Source organism: Hippocampus comes, unplaced genomic scaffold (assembly GCF_001891065.2).
Source record: "Hippocampus comes isolate QL1 unplaced genomic scaffold, H_comes_QL1_v1.1 scaffold122, whole genome shotgun sequence".
Taxonomy (NCBI): domain Eukaryota; kingdom Metazoa; phylum Chordata; class Actinopteri; order Syngnathiformes; family Syngnathidae; genus Hippocampus; species Hippocampus comes.
Genome location: NW_017842059.1, coordinates 1499819 through 1519368, shown reverse-complemented (window position 1 = coordinate 1519368; position 19550 = coordinate 1499819). Strand labels below are relative to the sequence as shown.

General features: G+C 40.7%; 2 protein-coding genes across 3 annotated transcripts in view; both read left to right on the top strand.

Annotated features, from left to right (window-relative positions):
- Positions 1 to 486: 486 nt before the first annotated feature.
- coq8b (coenzyme Q8B) lies at positions 487 to 13447 on the top strand. 2 transcript variants are annotated; one of them, XM_019861513.1, is made up of 16 exons: positions 487 to 601; positions 1480 to 1661; positions 2258 to 2399; positions 4714 to 4919; positions 5916 to 5982; positions 6049 to 6120; positions 7437 to 7556; positions 7670 to 7755; positions 8037 to 8177; positions 8243 to 8324; positions 10113 to 10206; positions 10954 to 11095; positions 11325 to 11432; positions 11514 to 11579; positions 12272 to 12358; positions 12540 to 13447. In XM_019861513.1, coding segments are annotated over exons 1-16 (1902 nt in total). In that variant the 5' UTR covers positions 487 to 600; the 3' UTR covers positions 12846 to 13447. The 2 variants fall into 2 exon arrangements, with proteins under 2 accessions (XP_019717072.1, XP_019717071.1); XM_019861512.1 differs by lacking the exon at positions 487 to 601 and adding an exon at positions 945 to 987.
- Positions 13448 to 16009: 2562 nt separating this feature from the next.
- Positions 16010 to 19550, top strand: part of aplp2 (amyloid beta (A4) precursor-like protein 2) — a 62318-nt gene continuing 58777 nt past the window's right edge. The window contains exon 1 of the mRNA XM_019861189.1: positions 16010 to 16306. Coding sequence (XP_019716748.1) covers positions 16235 to 16306 — 72 coding nt within the window. The 5' untranslated portion in view covers positions 16010 to 16234. The remainder of the gene's footprint in view (positions 16307 to 19550) is intronic.

The window sequence follows — 19550 nt, the reverse complement described above, 5'->3', positions numbered from 1 at the left end:
CGCCAGGCTTCGGCAGAGCTTGCTGATGATCTGATCATTTTGAATCAAGGTGTGTTGCAACAGGGAGACTTGGAAGACATGGTGGACAGCGGCCCTCCAGGAACTGAGTTTGACACCCCTGATTTAGAGTGTTCCATGAACCTTCCATGTGTGTTTTTGGAATGCGGTAGGAAACCGAAGTACCCGGAGAAAACCCACGCAGGAACGGGGAGAACATGAAAACTCCACACAGGAAGGCCGGAGCTAGAATCGAAGCCGTTACCTTCCAACAGTGCACGTGCAACGTGGCGTCCTCGAAACTTGCAACCTCCCCTCGATTCCAATTGGCCTCCTTCGTTTTAGTCCCTCCTTACAATGTATCCGACTGGACACATTCTCTCGACTAGACGCCCTTTGTCATCAATTCGTTTCTTTCATTGGCCTAATAATTACGCCCAATTTTTTTTAAGCATCTGTTTTGGGCGATGTGATTGGATCGCTATGACGTTGGTCAAAACTTCACTTCCGCGTCTTCCGTAAGCATATTTTGCCTTGCACACACAAGGCGACCTCAAGGGTCGAATTGTAAATACGTAAGGTGAACTGTAGCCATTCTGAAAAAGTAAGTATAATAATTTTTGGTAATACTGCATTCGTTATCACACTTTGAGGAATAGTTGTGTTTGTGTCAATATCGCCCGCGCCCGCTTTTTTCTTAGTTAGCATAAAAACGCAGGAAAGGCTGTTTCTGCAGTTTCTGATGGTGGACTGGTACACTCGCCTGACTTGTGTGCGGGCAGCGTGGGATCACTCAGGGATCACTCAGTGACGGTGTCGATGTGGGTGCGAATGGTTGTTTGTCTCGATATGTGCCATGCGACTGGCTGGCGACCAGTTCAAGGTGTTTTCTCCCTTCCGCCTGAAGTCAACTGGGATAGGCTCCAGCAATTCCTGGCCCCCTTCAAGATAAGCGGTGTTGAAAATGGATGGATGGCTGTCATTGCTCGAGTAAACTATAGTACCCGCGTGTTTTGTATTAACCACTTGATTATCCGTACTGCTGACAACACTAGATTGGTGATGCGGACACGTGATGAAAACACAAACGGGTTCAGTAATAGTTGCCCAAGTCCGATCCTCGAGAGCCCCTATCCAGCCAGTTTTAGATGTCTTCCTCTTCCAATCCACCTGATTCAAATGGTCAGAATCGTTATCAGGCTTCTGCAAAGCTTGCTATTTAGCTGATCGTTTGAATCAGGTGTGTTGGAGGAGGGAGACATCTAAAACAGGTTGGATGGGGGCTCATGAGGACTTGCCCTAGGTTAAACCATCCACCAGAATGACAAACATAAAGCACAGGGTCTGATACACTGACAAACCATTATCACGGTGTGTATTGTATTTCCACAAAGCAAAATTCAGCAAATGTACTGGAAGGTTCTTAAAGTGCTTTTCCTCAGCTATTCTCATGTTATAACTTCTCCACCTCTCTGTCCGCAGTGGTGATGTCAGAAGTCCTGCAGGTACTACGCGGGGCAAATAAAGTCGGATATGCTCTGATCACCACACAGGGGGAACAGTTAAGATTAATTACCTGCAACTCCTCATTGGGAGCAGGAGTTAAAGTTGCTCAGGAAGTGGTGGAAGGCCTTGTGAGCACCTTCATGGGTGGGAGCAATGCGGTAAGAATTCCTATGCTGTGTTTCCCTCTTGCAAATGTGATTTTTTTAGGGACTAAACTTGCAAAAAATAAAAACTGGCTTGGTGATGAACTGCTGATTTATGTTGAGAAAATGCAATCCATGCTATCTTTGTGGGGGCTCACATGCAACATTCAGACCTCGAGTCATCATTGTAACAAAATCTGTCATCTCCAGTACATGGACACCGGTTGCTGACTGGATGACACAGGGCAGCCCCCCTCAAAGTCTCATTTCAGAAAGATCAAATTAATATTAAAAATGAGGGTGTTGACCGCCGGATCTGTAATTCTTGATCGTTGTATTTTGATGAAAGCATGTTGAAGACATGTTACTAAGACGCCTGGGAATTGATTTGAAATTGTGAAAAAAAATAATGTCTCCTGTAGGAAATTCAGTTTACATTGTGATAGTTTATGTCTTATTCACAGTGCATCCATCATTTTGCGTTTTTTGAAATTTGTAACGAACTCTATTCACAAAAATGTTTGATAACAACTCCTGAAGAGAATTATGTGGCTCGATTGTAGATGTATCGCAGTTTTGTAATTTAATTACCTTTCCAATCATGTCCTTAGCAACAGTCTGTCAAGGAGGATGTCTTTCCGGATATGGAGGGCTGGGAAAATGTGGATACTGATGAAGCTACCAAATGGGCTATGGGCTCAGAGTTCCCTCCTGATGTTAATGACAAAACCCAGACGGACGACAGTGCTCCAGGTATTGTCTTTACCTTTAGTTATTCATTATCATCATAGCAGAATGTTCGGAAAATCATCTCAGTCCAGCGGGGAGGGGGTGGCGACAGATATTTTGGTACTGTAACTATTTTCACCAGTGGTGGGCAATTAATTTTGCAAAGGGGCCACATGCCGTGGGCCAAGCCAACACGGTAATCTCAGTTTTGAGCTTGTATTTACAAATATCATACAGTCTTGTTTCAATAATTTGCTCCGAGTGTAGATATTATATGTATTGTTAAGGAAATATACAGTACATTTGAAACAAAATTACAAGCGGCAATTCAAATGACATCTTTAGACTTGACAAATTGAATATTAATTTTGTACGCCAACCACCAACTCATTATCGCTGTTCCTAGCCAGGACTCCAAAATAGATAAGTGGGAAATATATTATTGACATTGATGTATAATGATACAGTGATGTCTTAGAATACACCCAAATACGTACAGTCTATGAAACTGTAGATTTACAAATTCTCTTGGCCCTCTTCCCTCCATTGTGCAGGAAATAAGAATGCTGCTAACACTGTTTGCATTTTTTGCTTGTCTCTTTTTTGGGAAAATTGTTGCTCGAGATGATAGAAAAGTCGCTAAACATTGCAAAAACATATCGGTAGTTAAGTCGGCAACACTGCAGACACAATTCGTAGTTCTTGCCCACTAATACATAGATGGCAATTTTCCGTGGATCCGCGGAAATCCGCCGTTTTATTTCTTAAATTGATCATTTTTGTGAATCGTGGTTAACTACAAGCGATTGGACCAATCAAATTGCATGTAACATATTGTTTTACCTGATTCATGGCGGCCTGATTGTCTCGCAAATTCATTGTTCTGGGATCGTTTTGAGCGGAATTATGAAATTTTTGACGAAAGATCAGGAGTCTTTAATCCTAGAAATTGACTCAAATGTCAAGAATAAATTCCGATGGGACTGGCTTGACAGAAAAGTCACTGTAAAGGTTAAAATTGGTTCCAAGTTCGACGAAGTTACAGAAGCTCTTGGACAATTTTTGAAGAAACCAGACGCAGCAGGCAAAGATTATTGTGTGTATTGGAGTGACTTAATTAACTTTGGCTCCCGTGGATGCGTCGCACTGACAGATCATGCAACAAAAGTGAAAAAAACATGCCGACAAAATCGCCATTCGACCGAGCAATTATTCTTTGGGATCGGCATTTTTCAAACAAACTTAGTCAGCGGATACAACTAAAGACGTTACTGTATGAGGTAAGAATCAACAGCTTTTTATCACATTTACACAATACTTTGTGAATACAAGTCATGAACAAATCTTAAATATGGCAGGGAATGTGTTTACTTTTTTTAGTTTTGATTTTGAGCAGCAAATCTGGAGTTACATATGCTCACCAGGAATGCATAAGCAAAATTGCACAACTTTTCACTTGAAAGAATAGTGGCGATCTTGGGATATTTTTCTGTTCAATTTTCAAATAGTGTGTAAATTCAATACACTATCTTCAGCATGTTTAGTGCCACTTTTATAAGCAACCACGCCCCCGGCCAGGCCACGCCCTTTCCACTTTTTTCATCACTCGCCATTGCCATCTATGCTAATAGGGCTGAGTGATATATCGTTAGCGTGTTGTCATTAAGATATGAACATTCAAGTTGGATGTAAAGCTCAGCCTGAGTCCGACCAACCACATGCCTCCTTTAATGTTTGCAAGTCCAAATGGTACACTTGCAGGGTGGGCCAATACAATGTGGCACTTTTTAATCCTACACAAGTTTTTTAAATGAGAACTTACTCAAATATTTTATTCACAGATTTGTAACAGAAACATGAAAAAAAAGTACATATTGTATATGGAGCCTCACAACGCAATCCTGGTTGACAGAGTTGATATCGCTGGGAGTCCACATATCCCATCGCCATGTAATGCATCAGCATGGACAAATTTGTTTGGAACAACACACATGTTGATGCACGTAACGCAAACACAACAAACACTTGTGTGGTAGCAGAAAATTGTAATTTGTCATTGAAGCGGAATAGCAGTACAAGGTGAATTTAATTACTTGTAATTCATGGCGGACTTGGTTCATGGTGTTGGCTGTCATTAAGTTGTATAACAAAAATAAAACTGCACTTTCTTTTTTTTGCGCTAGTGCGCAGTGGATTTCAACTGTATTGCTCAAAGGGTGCGGTGGCCCTAAGATATTCTTATTTATCATTTCTTTTCATTTGGTTGAACTATATGTATTTCAGTTGGCTCAATTTAGATGTATTGAATAAGAACGGTGCTTGCTGTGATCTACCATAGGAGTCCATCCTAGTCCAGGGTCATCTTCATCAGGTCCTGGCTGGCCAGGTCAGAACACACGCTTCCTCCACACGACGTTTGCGTCCAATAGATTTTACCACCTGACCAGATGTGTCCATGATACGGTGGTGACCAGACTCACACCAGAAGATATCAAGAAGGCGAGGGAGGTCAAGCAGAGCTTGGTCAAACCTGCTCGACAGAGGGTACGTCGAGTTACTCTTGACACACTGAATTAAATGGGTTAATGTTGAATTGTACTTTTCAATTTAATGGCTTATTGCCGCACTGAGCATCAAATCCATCGCGGAGAAAATTCCGGCACTACATTTATGGTCTTTCGGGGTTTTGTAAGTGCTGCAAATAAATGCATGGATTGTTTTCTTCTTTTTAAACACTGTCACAGCTTATGATTTGGTTTACTGTTATTGTCTTTTTAGTCACTATTCTAAATAAATAATAGTGCAGGGGTGCCCAATCAGTCGATTGCGATCCACCGGTAGTCCGCAGACTGGTCCCAAGTCAGTCACGAGGGCTTTAGCGGGAAATGAGGGAAAAAAGATTTGTGTGTCTGTGTGCCTGTTATGAACATTGATATATTTTTGTGTTAGTGTGCACTGCACCCTATGAATCCTATCACTTTGACAGAAAAAAACTACTAAAAAAAATAAAATACAGCAGTAATAAAAATAAAAAAAAAAACAGTTCACTTTTAACCTCCGGTGGTGCGTGACCTGCATCACCGGGAGTTGTTAGCAGTCAGCAGTCTGCAATTGGAGCTTGCGATCAGAGATGTTGCGCTAAAATGTCTTTTATTGTTGTTACTATTTTTCTCATTCAGAGTTGGTTTCATCTGCAATTCAGCGATGGCACTGGCAAAGAATGGGAATCCGGAGGGCCAGGAGAAGCCTTTTAAAACAATACACGTGAGCTACGATAGTGATGCTCTTGCTCTGAACACGCTGCACAATTGCGTCCCATGCCTCCGCGTCAGGTCGCTACTCAAGTGATTTCCCTTTCATAAACTCACAAACTCTTGTACGCGTGTAAATGCGTTATTGGCTCGATCGCAGGAGGTTGGTTGCTTGAAAATTAGATCTTCGGTCAAAATTAGGTTGGGCACCCCTGTAATTGTGTGATGGGTAGAGACTGGATAATTAATATGCCATGTTTACAATAAATTGTGGTTTATCTTCATTTAGCTGAATGACCGTGCTCGAGAGAGGAAGGTGCCTGCAACAAGAATCAGCAGGCTGGTTAATTTTGGAGGTATGAATAATCCGATTGGAGTTTTGAAATTTGGCAAGCCCCGCATGAAACATGTCTTTGCCACAGGACTGGCAATCGGTCTGGGGATTGGTGCCCTCGCAGAAGTAGCGAAGCAGTCACTGGGAGGCAAACAAAAAGGTAATTTCCATCTGTCCGAACATTCTCTGAAAATGGCTTTTAGGGTGGCCAAGAGGTAAAATGCTTGGAGACAAGGTTATGGAAAGATAAACCGAATCTACCGGATATCTGTTCATCAAGGAGAGAGAGATACGAGTGCATCGGTAGCAGACTCTTCAATCGATACAAAATCCACCAGAAACCCTTAAATACAATAATTGTGCAGTTGTGGAGCGGACATTGAGAGGCTCAGACGAAACAAACTTTGAAATAGAAGAATAAATAAAAAAATATCGCGACAGCTCTGATCTCATGTTGCAATTGCAGACTGCTGAGTACTAACAACTTCCAGTGATGCAGGTCATGCTATATTTGATTTTTTTTTAATTCTTTGTTCATGAGAGTGAAACTGATAGATGCTTAGGGTGCAGTGTACAGTAACACAAAAATATATCATGTTAATAAAACACACACAGACACACAAATCTTTTTTTTTTCTTCTTTCGCAACCTCCTGGATGAGTCGTGTAATTGGGAATAATTTTAGCTGGTCAACCACTCCTGGGAATTCGCGTCACTGTTCCCATTTTCATCCATTTGTGGAGAATGGCTCTGACAGTGGTTTTCTGAAGCCCCAGAATCATGGAAATGACTTTATAACCTTTTCCAGACTGATGGATTTCAAGTACCGGTACTTTTTTTTCCTCATTTTTTTCGTGAATTTCTTTGAATCGTGGCATGATGCGTTTGTTTCTTGTAGCCTACTTCACTTTGTCTGTCAGATTCTATTTGTGTGATTTCTCGATTCAACAAATGGTGTGCTAGGGTGTTGCCTGTGAAGTACAACTCGGCTTTCCCTGTCATTAGTCACAGTTACTTTGCGATGTACCAAGGGGCTCCCCTTTTTACTTATTCCCATAAGGACTGGTACTTTTGGATTTTTTTTTTTTTTGTGCCTTACTCAATGAAATTGGCATTTAGAAACTGCATTTTAGATTTCCTTGGGTAGTTGCTGTGTGATATTAAAATGGATGTGATGAACTGGAAGTTTTGTATGCAAATATCACAGAAATCAGGAATATCAAATTGAATTATCGTATTGAAACTCACCGTATTGCTCCCAAACTCAATCGAATCACATCGCTGAACCATTCCGCCCTGAAAAATCAATTTTTTTTCCCAATCAAATCACAGCCTGTATATAGAGAGACGTATCGAATCGGCCTCCTGCCTGAGATTCCCAACTCCAGTGAAGACGGCTTGAATCTTCTAAACCTGGATGTTTAATTTTTCCTTGTCCTCGTTTTTGCATGTACTCACACGTCACTCTTCTTGTAGACATGAATGCCTTGTTAGATTCCCCCCTCCTGTCAGAAGCCAATGCAGAGAGAATTGTCAACACACTGTGCAAAGTACGCGGAGCTGCGCTTAAGATAGGACAGATGCTAAGCATACAAGGTAAGTGCCACACTCCTGTAATCACTGCGTAGTGGCCCTTCCTACGTTTGTGCGGGTGAATGTTCAAATATTTTACGGTCTCGAACAAGCTTTGTATTTTTTCCCCTCCCCAGACAATTCCTTCATCAACCCCCAGCTTCAAAAGATCTTTGAGAGGGTGCGGCAGAGTGCAGACTTCATGCCCACGAGGCAAATGAATGTAAGCAGGGATGTTGCAACATTTTCAACTGCAGCTAATTTTTTTTGTTGCACAGGCATACAGTGCATCTGAAAATGATTCACAGTGCTTCACTTCTTCCACACAATATATGTTCACAGCCTTATTCCAAAGTTCTACAAAATTCTACACACAATACCCATATTCACGACATGAAATGCTTTTTTTTTTTTTTTTTTTTTTTAAACAAACAAAGGCTTTGTATCCTTATGTTCTATCCATGTGATTTCTACATTTTTTCCCCATGTGCACCATACTTGTAGAATGTTTTAGAGAAAGAGCTGGGTCCGGGTTGGAGAGAGAGGCTGTCATCCTTTGAGGACAAACCCTTTGCCGCAGCTTCCATTGGACAGGTGCATCATGGGGTTTTAAAAGATGGCAGAGAAATCGCAATGAAGATCCAGGTAGGTTGGAAATGTAATATTATCCTCTGACTTAGCATTGATCTTCTTTTTTGTTTTCTTCTTAGTACCCCGGAGTGGCAGAGAGTATCCATAGTGACATAAACAACCTCATGTCAGTGCTGAAATTGAGTGTGGTTCTACCTGAAGGTAAGATAAGAAAACTTTTATTTGTCTCACAATGGAGAAATTCCCAATTTATATCTGTAACTACAATAACATCTGTTTTTCCAGTTTTAAATGTAAATTTAATTGATTTATTTATTCGTTTATTTTGACTGGATCAGTGCTTCAGTCATTTGACGTAATTTATAACACTTTAACGTTTGTATTAAACTACCTATGGACTGCATACGGTCGAGAAGACTCTAGTTTATGTCGAAAGGCACTTTTTAGTAATGTATGTAACGAGTCCTGATCTGATAATCTCACCTATGCATTCAGAAGCAAACAACGGTGCACAACCAAATTGTCTCAACTCCCTTAAATTTTTATTCATTTATTCTAATAAAGGCATCCCAACGTGATGGCTGGTTACAAGAAGCATTTTGTGGAATCCTTGCACTGGTGTGGATGTGGTTTTCTGCCTCTTCCCTATTATAAGCCACCACACAAATCCAAAATGTTACATTGTGTGATATAAAACCATGCCATTTTGCAACATTTTTGCACCTCAAACTTATTTGGTCACTCAAAATCCTTTAAAACTTAAGAAGAAAAAAAGGATGATTTTTGCCCAACGCCGATCAGATGAAAATTACCTGATTGGATTTCTGGTCACATGATCAGAATGGGACAACTCTTGTCTACCATCATACTTTACAGTAGTACCTCTACTTACGAATGTCTCTTGAAACAAAATTTTCAAGTTACGAAACGCCTCAAAAGGAAAATATTGCCTCTTGTTACGAAAGAAATTTCAAGATACGAAAGGTAAAAATACAGTATGGGCTGCTCCGTGCAGCTCAGAGTTTCCGGAACGCAACATACTTATAGCTGCTCTGCCATTGGCTATTACCGAGCATCTTCCTGGCATCCCATTGGCTAAGAGGGACTTCTACCGTATGTGTCTATGTGTGTAGATAGATACATTTGTGTCTATGCACCGTCCTCGTCATTCGCCCCTCAGGCAATGAGGTGCTCCGATAGTTTTACGTAAATGTGAATCACCCAAAAAAAGTGTTCACCAGTTGAGCGATCGCTCACTATGCTGATGTTTGCCATGGACAATTTCGAAGGATTGTTAAAAGCCGACAAAAGCAAACATCCTTGGATCAGTTCTTTACAAAACGCCAGGCAAAAACCACTTCTGAGAGAGAACATGAACTAAAGACGGCAAAACACGATGAGGACGCAGTTAAAAGTTAAATGACCATCATTTTTATTCTTTATTCTTTGTTTTTTACATTATGCACAACTCTCATTTATTGCGCAATAATCTAATTGTAGCATGTATTTGTTACATATTTTGATGCATTTTTATGCTTTAGAAAACATTTATGTCTGAATTTAGGGGGGGCTTGGAACGGAATAGGGCATTTACATGGAAAACGCGTCTCTACTTACATTTTCTAGTTAAGAAATTTCTTCCAGAAGCAATTAATTTTGTAAGTAGAGGTACCACTGTACTGTTTTTCATCATGGCATTTTTAGTTCACACCACAGGGTGGCGCGATTGTTGCTTATCTATTTCCTGGTCTTTCGGTTGCATCCTTGTTCAAGAGTAATTTTTGGGCAGGTGTTCATTTTCAAACACTCAACAATACGGCTACTTTTGTTGAACCCACCCCACAGTGCTTGTTCTTAAGATGTAAATCTTTCATCGAGTTTTATGGTTTGTTTAGTTACAGAAACTACGCTATTGCATTTGAAGAAAATCCTGACAATTTTTCTTTGCTTTCGAATTCTTAGTTTTGCATGGATTCATTCTTTTTCCAGGCCTCTTTGCAGACAGCAGCTTGGAGGTTCTTCAGCGAGAACTGGCATGGGAGTGCGACTATGACCGGGAGGCTGAGTGTGCCAAGAAATTTAGGTACGTTTGTGTATTGGAGTTTAGATTTGGTTTGCTGAAGTTATGAGCTCCTCGAATGCCACAATATTGAGTGTGAAACCCAAATATGTTCCAATTGCCATTTAATTTGTTCAAGATATCTGTTATTTACTGCTTGAGGGAACAGCAGTCTACGGGATTGCTGAAAGCTCCCGTTGCGCTTGATGCGACGTCATCTATAGGTTGAATGAGGAGATACTGGAGAAGTGTTGTCACAGTGTTAAAGCGCTTTTAGTGTCTTTAAGGTAGAAAAGTGCTCCATAAGTCAAATACCCCCTAAAAAGTCTTTCAGGTTTAAAAAAAAAAAAAATAAGGACGTTGCATTTGTTGACCAGGTTTGTACTTAACCTCGGTCCAGTCTTTTTTATCTCGACGCACAAAAAATAGATTTAGAGTGTCACATTAAACAAAAGGCCACAATTTTACAGTCTCATCATCGGCTGGGAAGTTTTATCAGTAGTGATTTTTTTTTTTTTAATTACTGCTCACCACTCACAGTGGTGCAAGTGCAAGGATGGTCTCATTAAACTTTGGTGCAAATCCGAGTAAAGGTCCAGTCTATGGAATAAATTTTTCCTGACTGAATTATCGCTTGCCCATCTGGGGCAGTAAAACATCAGATTCCGCAGGTAGAAAAAGAATTGCGTTGAATTGTTTAGATTGTGCTATTCTGAGGGTGATTTGACTTCTTTTTGTCATCATGATTATATTTATATCTCCGGCCTCCAGATCACTGCTGGAGGGAGACGCGTTTTTCCAGGTTCCTGAGATTATCGATGAGCTGTCAACACGGAGAGTATTAGCAATGGAGCTGGTGCAGGGGGTTCCGCTGGACCGCTGCGTGGATTTGGACCAAGAAACCAGGAACCAGGTCTACTTCATTTAAACTGTTTTCGATAAAGGGGGCCGATGTCACAGGGCCGAAACAGTTTTTAAATTCCTCGTCTTTGTTCCAATTCTGACACATTTACTTTAAGATATTTAAAAATACTTTTATTTTAATTTCATAAGAATTTTAGACGGCATTGGACCAAATAGCAACATCACTCTTATGATATTAATCATTAATCAACTCCCATACCTCATTTGAAACTTTTCAGATCTGCTTCAACATCCTCCAGTTGTGTCTCAGGGAGCTTTTTGAGTTCAGGTTCATGCAGACAGACCCAAACTGGGCCAACTTCTTTTACAATTCAGAAACAAACAAGGTAAGAAACCTGGCATATTCCACAGTTAAATGCTGATTTGGATGAAAGTCAGTCAACGTTTGCAAATCAAAATTTCTTCAGGTAGTTCTGTTGGATTTTGGAGCGTGCAGAAGTTACCCGGAATCATTTACAAATGACTACATAGAGGTAAGATTAAAACAGGGATGGACACCTTCAATCAGTGGTGTCAATTATGCGGCTCGCGGGCCTGAACTGGCCCCCAAGGAGGTTCGATCAGGCCCACGGGATAATTTAAAAGTGAAAAAAAAATGCATTAAAGACACGGAATGAATATTTTTAATAAAATGCAATTAATTGATTATCCGCTAGGGGGCACACTGTTTTGATCAGAGTAGAAGACAACATTGTTTTGATGAGAGAAGAAAACAGCAGTCTCAGTCTGTCACTGAGACAGACCCATTACTGCAGACGATATCAATGCGCCAATGCTTCTTTATACCAAAACAAAGGAAAGACATGATATTTTGGTTATTTATAGCAGAGTATGGTATAATGTTAATGGTCCGGCCCACTTGACATGTACCGAGTCCGAATGTGGCCCACAATGTGAAATGAGTTTGACACCCCTGCCTTCAATGATGCCACAATTTATATCCAGTGATGAACAGCCTCATTTCAACTCAGAAGTGCAGTGTTAGAGAAGCATTTTAGTCATATTCAAAAAAATCAAATGGAGGTCTGCTCCAAGTGTAGGTGTATGCGGCCCGCAGGCCAACCAGTTGCCCATCCCTGATCTAAAATATCTAATAGGGGGTTTCTTTTTTAAAACGGATTTGTGTTTAAAATTGGGTGTATCTTTGTCTGTCCATTGTATACAGGTAGTGCATGCAGCTTCTGTCGGTGATCGAGCCACTGTTCTCTCTAAATCAAAAGACCTTAAGTTCCTGACAGGTTTCGAGACCAAGGTAAGATCAAATAATTTCCTGTATTGTGCTCATTTATTTTTCATATTGTTTGAACTCCACCCATCTCTATTTTTCCTCTGCTTGCTGTGGCTGTCATATCTCATATTTCCCCATCCAATTCTCTATTTGCTGTGCACACTTTTTTGCTAAAGATTCTTGTTATGGATTCATTTGTCCTCAGACCTTCAATGATGCTCATGTGGAGGCTGTAATGATTCTTGGTGAAGCTTTTGCATCGTCTGAGCCCTTTGACTTTGGCACCCAGAGCACCACCCAGCGTATCCAGAACCTCGTCCCCGTCATGTTGCGACACCGTCTCACTCCTCCACCAGAGGAGACCTACTCCCTCCACCGCAAGATGGCCGGCTCCTTCCTCATCTGCTCCAAACTGAAAGCATGCATACCGTGCAAGGACATGTTTCTGGATGTGTACAATGCGTACAACCAGAGGAGGCAGACTGGTGAGGTAGCCCAGGCCAGCGCGTAGACAACTCCCAGGAGACTGACAGTCAAGAAGGCTTGGATACTTCCTGTGATGGAGGATTGCAATCTCTCTGACTATGCTGTACTCTTATGAGTACTGTACTGTATTCAATTTCTCCCCTATTATCAATTTGTCTGCTGATTGAGCTCTGAAAAGTGTGGTTTAATATTAATGTCAATCTGTGACTCCTCAAGTTTCCACAGAGCTCTCATGACTGTAGCGACCAGCAGGCGGCAACCGAAAAGACTTAAAAAGCCATTTTGGACCATCTCCCAAACAACAAAAAAAAAAACACAGGGAGCAATAAAACCCTTGGACAGCTGATGAGTGAGGATAACACTGCTCATGTGGTGGCGGTGGTGGTTGTTGTTGTTGTTGTTTTTACCCAGATGTATGCAAAATTATACTGTGTTGTATTAAGAAAATTACTGAACTGCTACAGGCAACCTGACATTTTTGTTATGATGTAACAAGAACATGATCTGGTCAGGCTCTGCTTCTGAAAAAAGATGCTTGGTTGAAGCCTACTTTAAAAAAAAAAAATTATAATCAATGTCTGTTTGAGTCTGACTCGTATTAATAACATTTATGTCGAATTAAAATTATTCACTTGCAGTGACCCAAAAATGTAAACCCCAAAAAATGCTCTCTGCCTCTGCTCCATCCTCATTTCATCACGTGGAGCCTCACTCACCTGTCAACGTGACATATATTGTATACCTGTATTTCCAAAATAATGGGCAATTACAATTTACAGTTTACTTTACCCTGTTAATGTCATGTTTGCTGAACCTCAACGAACAGCATCGGCCCAAACAGATCAACCCACCCGTTCAGCCTCCTTCTCCCCGCGATTCTCACATTCATTCAATGTATGTTGGTTGCCTCGCGAGGTGGTTGTGATGGTGAACTTAACTATTGTAAAACTAGGCAAATATCACAGTCATCTTTTAAGTATCGATTTGGAGAAGGAGGGTGAACGGGTGAGTTGAGGGGTATGGCCATAGCCAATAGGAGCAGGCCTGGATCTGTGATCGCTCGCGATTGGTCCAAACCAAATATTACGAAGTACAGACTAGTATTACCCTCTGGTGAACATTTCAGGGAATGCTATGTATTGATGAGTACAGGTGCGCCTCAGCAAGATCAAATACTGTACTCATATTTACTTTTTTTAATTGTAAGAAATTTAAAATATCACCAAAATCTCCAGAAATTATTCTGAGACTAACCAACTACACTACCCTCTGGTGAAGGAGTTGGGGATTGCAGTGTATTTACTCGCATTGGTGGCCTGGACGAGAAGCATATAAAGATTCCGCCTTGTTCACGAAAGCTTATGGCGTTCTTGCCGCCATATTGTATGTGGTAGAGTCGAATCATACTTCAAACTGGAGGGCGCGGTGAAAATAGCTCACACATGGCCCCTTCTCTCGAAAATATACTGGACTGACTTCAGAATGTGTTGGATTTGCTTTTAAGACTGCTTTTCTATTACCGGACGCCGAATTTATATGTTGACTTGCTGGAGTGCAATCAATGGTCAGTGAGACGTCATCTTCATTACCTTGTCACATTTTCTCCGTTTTTTCACCTCGTTTTATCCATCCATCCATCCATCCATTTTCTGATCCGCTTTATCCTCACAAGGGTCGTGGGGGGTGCTGGAGCCTATCCCAGCTGTCTTCGGGCAGTACGTGGGGGACACCCTGAACCAGTTGCCAGCCAATCGCAGGGCTCGCAGAGACGAACAACCATCCGCATTCACACTCACACCTAGGGACTATTTAGAGTTTTCAATCAGCCTGCCATGCATGTTTTTGAAATGTGGGAGGAAACCGGAGTACCCGGAGAAAACCCACGCAGGCACGGGGAAAACATGCAAACTCCACACAGGAAGGCCGGAGCTGGAATTGAACCCGATACCTCTGCGCTGTGAGGCCGACGCGCTAACCACTTGCCCGCAACTGGGCCGCCTCACCTCGTTTTAATGATATACTGTACTATATGTACTATGTACTCTAGTTTCCCCAATATGCAAAGCTTCATTCTAATTTGTTAAACGACATAAATTTATTTATGTGTTTGTTTGTTTTTTTGTTTGTAGTGGGCATCTCATTCAATTCCAAACGATGTGAAGTTTTGTAGGAGTCAATGGGGAAAACGATTTGCGGTCTACACATGGTACAGAAAGATCAGGTGGTGTTTTGCCTATCCAAAACAATTTTACAACTGACACATTACGCACATAGATTCAGATGGACATTTTATTTAAAATGTCCATATTCGTATGCATGCAATGTTAATCAAGAACACCTTATTTTCTGACATCGTTAAACTGTAGCACTGTTTGTCTAAATTCCTAAACTCTCAAATTATTGTTGGTGGGGAGCTCACTGTTACTCAACCCTGTTCTTTATGATAGATAGACACCTGATTTTGAGATAACAATAAAATCTCAGATTGTAAACTTTTTATGGAGAGATTTGATCTGATATTGTCATCCTCCTAAAATAAATGACTTGGTCTTTTCTACAGAAACCAAAAACCGAATCACATTATTTCAGGGGTATAAATGAAAGAGAGAGATGTGACGTTGAAGGAAACGTTGTCCACGTAATTATGCACTATGGAAAGTTCACGTTGAAGTCATTGGAGAGAGACCTCCTTTATCGATTTGGCTTGTTTGATTGCTTATTTTCCCTCACCCCAGCTGCTATTGTTCCCACGCGAGTTTGCATTTGGGCGACTGCCAGCAAACCTAAACCCGACCTTGGTGTGTATTATTATAAAATTATTGTGTTTATACAAACCATAATGTTCGAGAGAAAACAATTTAGGGCAGATTCAGAATCAATCTCTGATTAAAAAAAATAGTACGGACTTGGTGAACAGCTTGGAGTTTCCCTTGATTGCCACCAGGGGGCGCAATGCGTGTAAAATTATTGTGTTTATACAAACCTAATGTTCTCGAGAAAACAAATGAGGGCAGATTCAGAATCAAATCTGATTAAAAAAAATAGTACAGACTTGGTGAACAGCTTGGAGTTTCCCTTGATTGCCACCAGAGGGCGCAATGCGTGCAGCCCACAGTACGTACGAATGGAGGAGCCACAGCAGAGAGTGAGAGAGGAGAGATGAGGGAGGAGGCACCATACACGGAGCAGTCTTCCCAATAATCTCTGCCCACATTTCTACGTCGGAGCCACTCCGTGACTCTATGCCCTCTCTGCGTTTTTTTCTGCGACCGTGTAAATAAGCAGGAGCAGGACTCAGTCCCGCTCGTCGAGTGACGAAAAGCGGCTGTCGTCGTGAAGTGCCCTGGGACTTTATAAGTGTGCCTTCTTGACGCCGGACAGCTCTGTGAAGGAGTTATTTCCCACTCGTGGAAGATGGGTTGCGTCCCGGTGATATTAGCTCTGGTTTTGGCCGTTGTGGTGCCATCGTTGGCCGGATACATCGAGGTACGTTTTCGCGTAGCTTCTTGTATGGTTTTCCAGCGACATATTAGTGTACTGTGGATACGGGTGTGACAACATTTTTGTGGTTTTATATGCACTTATTACCGTGTTGAGGTATGTCAACATTCCTCTTCTATGGTTTTGTTGGCGCTTAAACATGTCTGGTCATTCCTGTGTTATTTTTGGGGGAAGGCATTTTGGTGACGTTCAATTAAAATTTATATTGGTATTATCAGACTGACCTGAAACGGTGAATAAGATAACCCTCCTCCCCACACCCGTTTTCATTCGAGAAGGTGCGTGGTGCAGTGATCAAATGAAAGACGAAGGGCTTTGTCAGGCCTCGGGGGAATCAGCAGATGACACAAAGTAACCTGCCTGCCTCCATGCTGGCTGTTCGGTTCTATCTTTAACACGGAGGAGGACGTTTTTAACCCTCATGGAGCCTTTTTGACTCCCTGCGCTTCCGTAGCCAGACCCCACATGCTGTTTTGTCTGCACAAATTTTTGTTAGACGTCAGTTTTGGGTGTTGAAATATGTTTTTAAAATTTTAAAACTTTTAGTCTGATTAAAGGATGTACGAGATTTATTTGAGGTATAAAATGTGTTTTTATTCTATTCCTACAACTAGTTTTCTCGGTGTTATATTTAATAATTATTTTTAAAACGTTTGGAGGCTTTTTCCCCTCTATAGCATCTACTGTGTATTGCTCTTACACCATGAACAATAATAATAAATTTAACGTGGCTGACACGAGAGTTTAACATTGTCATTTTTGTTGATCACCGTAATAAGAAATAGTGTTGGTCAAGAATCCTACGGTTCTTGAATTGTACAATATCGAATGTAAAATGTCTGACGATGGTCCTAATGGCATTTGCCCTTCTCAACTTGGGGGGCTGTTCTTTCATAACAGCAACCCCAGTGATTGTGGCTGATGGTCAAAATAGCTATTCTTATGTTGAGCTCACCATATCAGGGATAACGGCTTCAAAATAGTTCAAACACAACTGTCAGATTGCAGAATTTCCATGTAGTTTCTTTAATGCTGTACTGTGGATTATGAAAAGGGACGGAGGTTATTTTGCATGATGGGCAAAGCTCCTGCTGGCGTTATTTTGCTGTGAACGGGTCTGATTGGTCAATCGCGGAGTGAGGAATTCTGGCCTTGCTGCGAATCGGCTATTTTATGATTTGTTAATTTTATCATAATGTGTCGACTGCCATGTTACGGTTCTACTCTCTCTCAGTTCCAGCTGTGGTCATTATGGCAATATCTGTCCAGTAACTTAGTGTTTCCGAATCATACCTGAACTTAGTTACATTTGTTTCATAGGTTAAACTCTTGAACTTTTCTTAATTCTAACCCAACCTCTTTTTTTTTTTTTTTTTTACGATAATCTTATCACTCTTTTTATTATGAACCTTTACTTATCCTTCCCATAACCTTTTATTTTTGTCGGCACATAATCATTTTGCTAATTATTTATGTTTTACAAGCTACATTGAAATTGTTACACTGCATAACAGTTGAATTCTTCATTAAATATGTGAAACAAAATGGCTTGTTTACAACTCCCGACTGACTGGCTGCAAGAAATTGTGAGAATAATTAAATAAATGAGTACATAAATAAATAAAAATTTTAAAAAAGTACAGTGTGGGGATTTGAACAGGAAGGAATAAAGCAGTACTTCCGCGGCGACTGCGCCACAAGCTGGCACATTTTAATCAGTGCAGAATTTGTACTTGTAGTTCTTGTGCGATTCACAGCAAAATAGGTCATGAGTTGCCGGTCACTGCCAAATAACCAATGTTGGGGGGGGGTAGTTTGATTGAAAGATAGCTAGTGAGAATGAAATGGAAGTGCACATGCGTGCGACAAAGACTCTCCATAAATTCCACTAACGATCCTGGCTAAACTTGGCTCCTCCCAGACATACTGTACTAAAATGTTAATCTCATAGTCAAGATGCATGACTTCAACAATGAATGCGTCCCTTTGTCCAATAAAGGTTTGGATACAATGTGGTTGGTGGTCCGACACCTTCTCCTGTCCAAACAAAATGAATCCACAGCCCTACATCTTCACACCCACCCGAGGTCCACTTTCACACCTAACTCCAGATTGCACATGTGTGACAACAAACCAGACTCTCCAACTGTCCTCACCATTAGAAGGCCTGACCACCCACCAGGCGGCCTCACCCATGCAGCCTGTAAACACAGAGCCAAGCAGAATCGATGCCGCCAAGCGGCGGTCGATATGATTAATGGAGGAAACGCGCGGCTCCTCCCAGATCAGTCAGCGTGAACAAATGGCGGAATTGTACGGTGGTACCGGCAGCGGAAGAGTCCCATGCTGAGCAGTTTTTTGGGGGGTGTTTTTTAATCGATAGCCGAGCTGAATGGTGTGACTTGTCGTCTTTGTTTGTTTGAGATTTATTTGTACTCCCAACAGCAAATACTTAAGACTTCATTGGCTTCTCAACACTGTTGAAAGTGTCAATAAACACTTGACAGAGAGAATTCGTGTGGACAAAGGAATAACGTTCATAATGTTTCAGGACAAATTGTGACACAGAAATCCAATAATTGTTCAGCAAAATATGTATTGATGATAAAAAAAAATGTGTACGCCGTATATACGCATAATAAAGTCAACTTGAAAACAATGACTATATGACTGTACTAAAGATAAAAATGATTCCTAAAATATTTTAAACAAATAGTAATATGTTAAATATATCCACTATGAATTCAATTATATAACTAATAAAATATAAGGAACAGTATATACTGTCAACAAAATACTAGAAAAGTAACTGATGTTGTTAATCGATTACGAAAGATGAAAAATATTTTCAAAATTTATTTAGTTCATAGAGTATGAATGAAAATATGTAACCAATAACATGTCAGAAACCTACTGTCAACGAAATATAAAAGTAAGTGGCAGCGATAATCGATTAGTAAAGAAAATAAAATTTTGCAGCAATTTTTTATTTTTTGTTTAATGTATTAACTAATGCTAATTTCCCCATTGTGAGACAAATAAAGGTTTTCTTATCTTTTCCTATCTTAACACAGGTAAATAGAAATATCGTTTTCAAATATGAACAGCACACATTGAAATAAATGAATAATAAAATAAAGTAACAAAAGATACTGGAACCCAAATACTTTACAACAGATGATGCTATGTAAAACCAATATTAACAAAATTCTGAAGCAAAAAAAAAAAA

Excerpts from the sequence above, each read along its gene's own strand:
- coq8b (XM_019861512.1), top strand. The coding sequence starts at position 966 with ATGGATGGCTGTCATTGCTCGA. Across the intron at positions 4,920-5,915 it reads TCAAACCTGCTCGACAGAGG|CTGAATGACCGTGCTCGAGA; the intron begins GTACGTCGAGTT and ends ATCTTCATTTAG. Across the intron at positions 7,557-7,669 it reads ACAGATGCTAAGCATACAAG|ACAATTCCTTCATCAACCCC; the intron begins GTAAGTGCCACA and ends TCCCCTCCCCAG.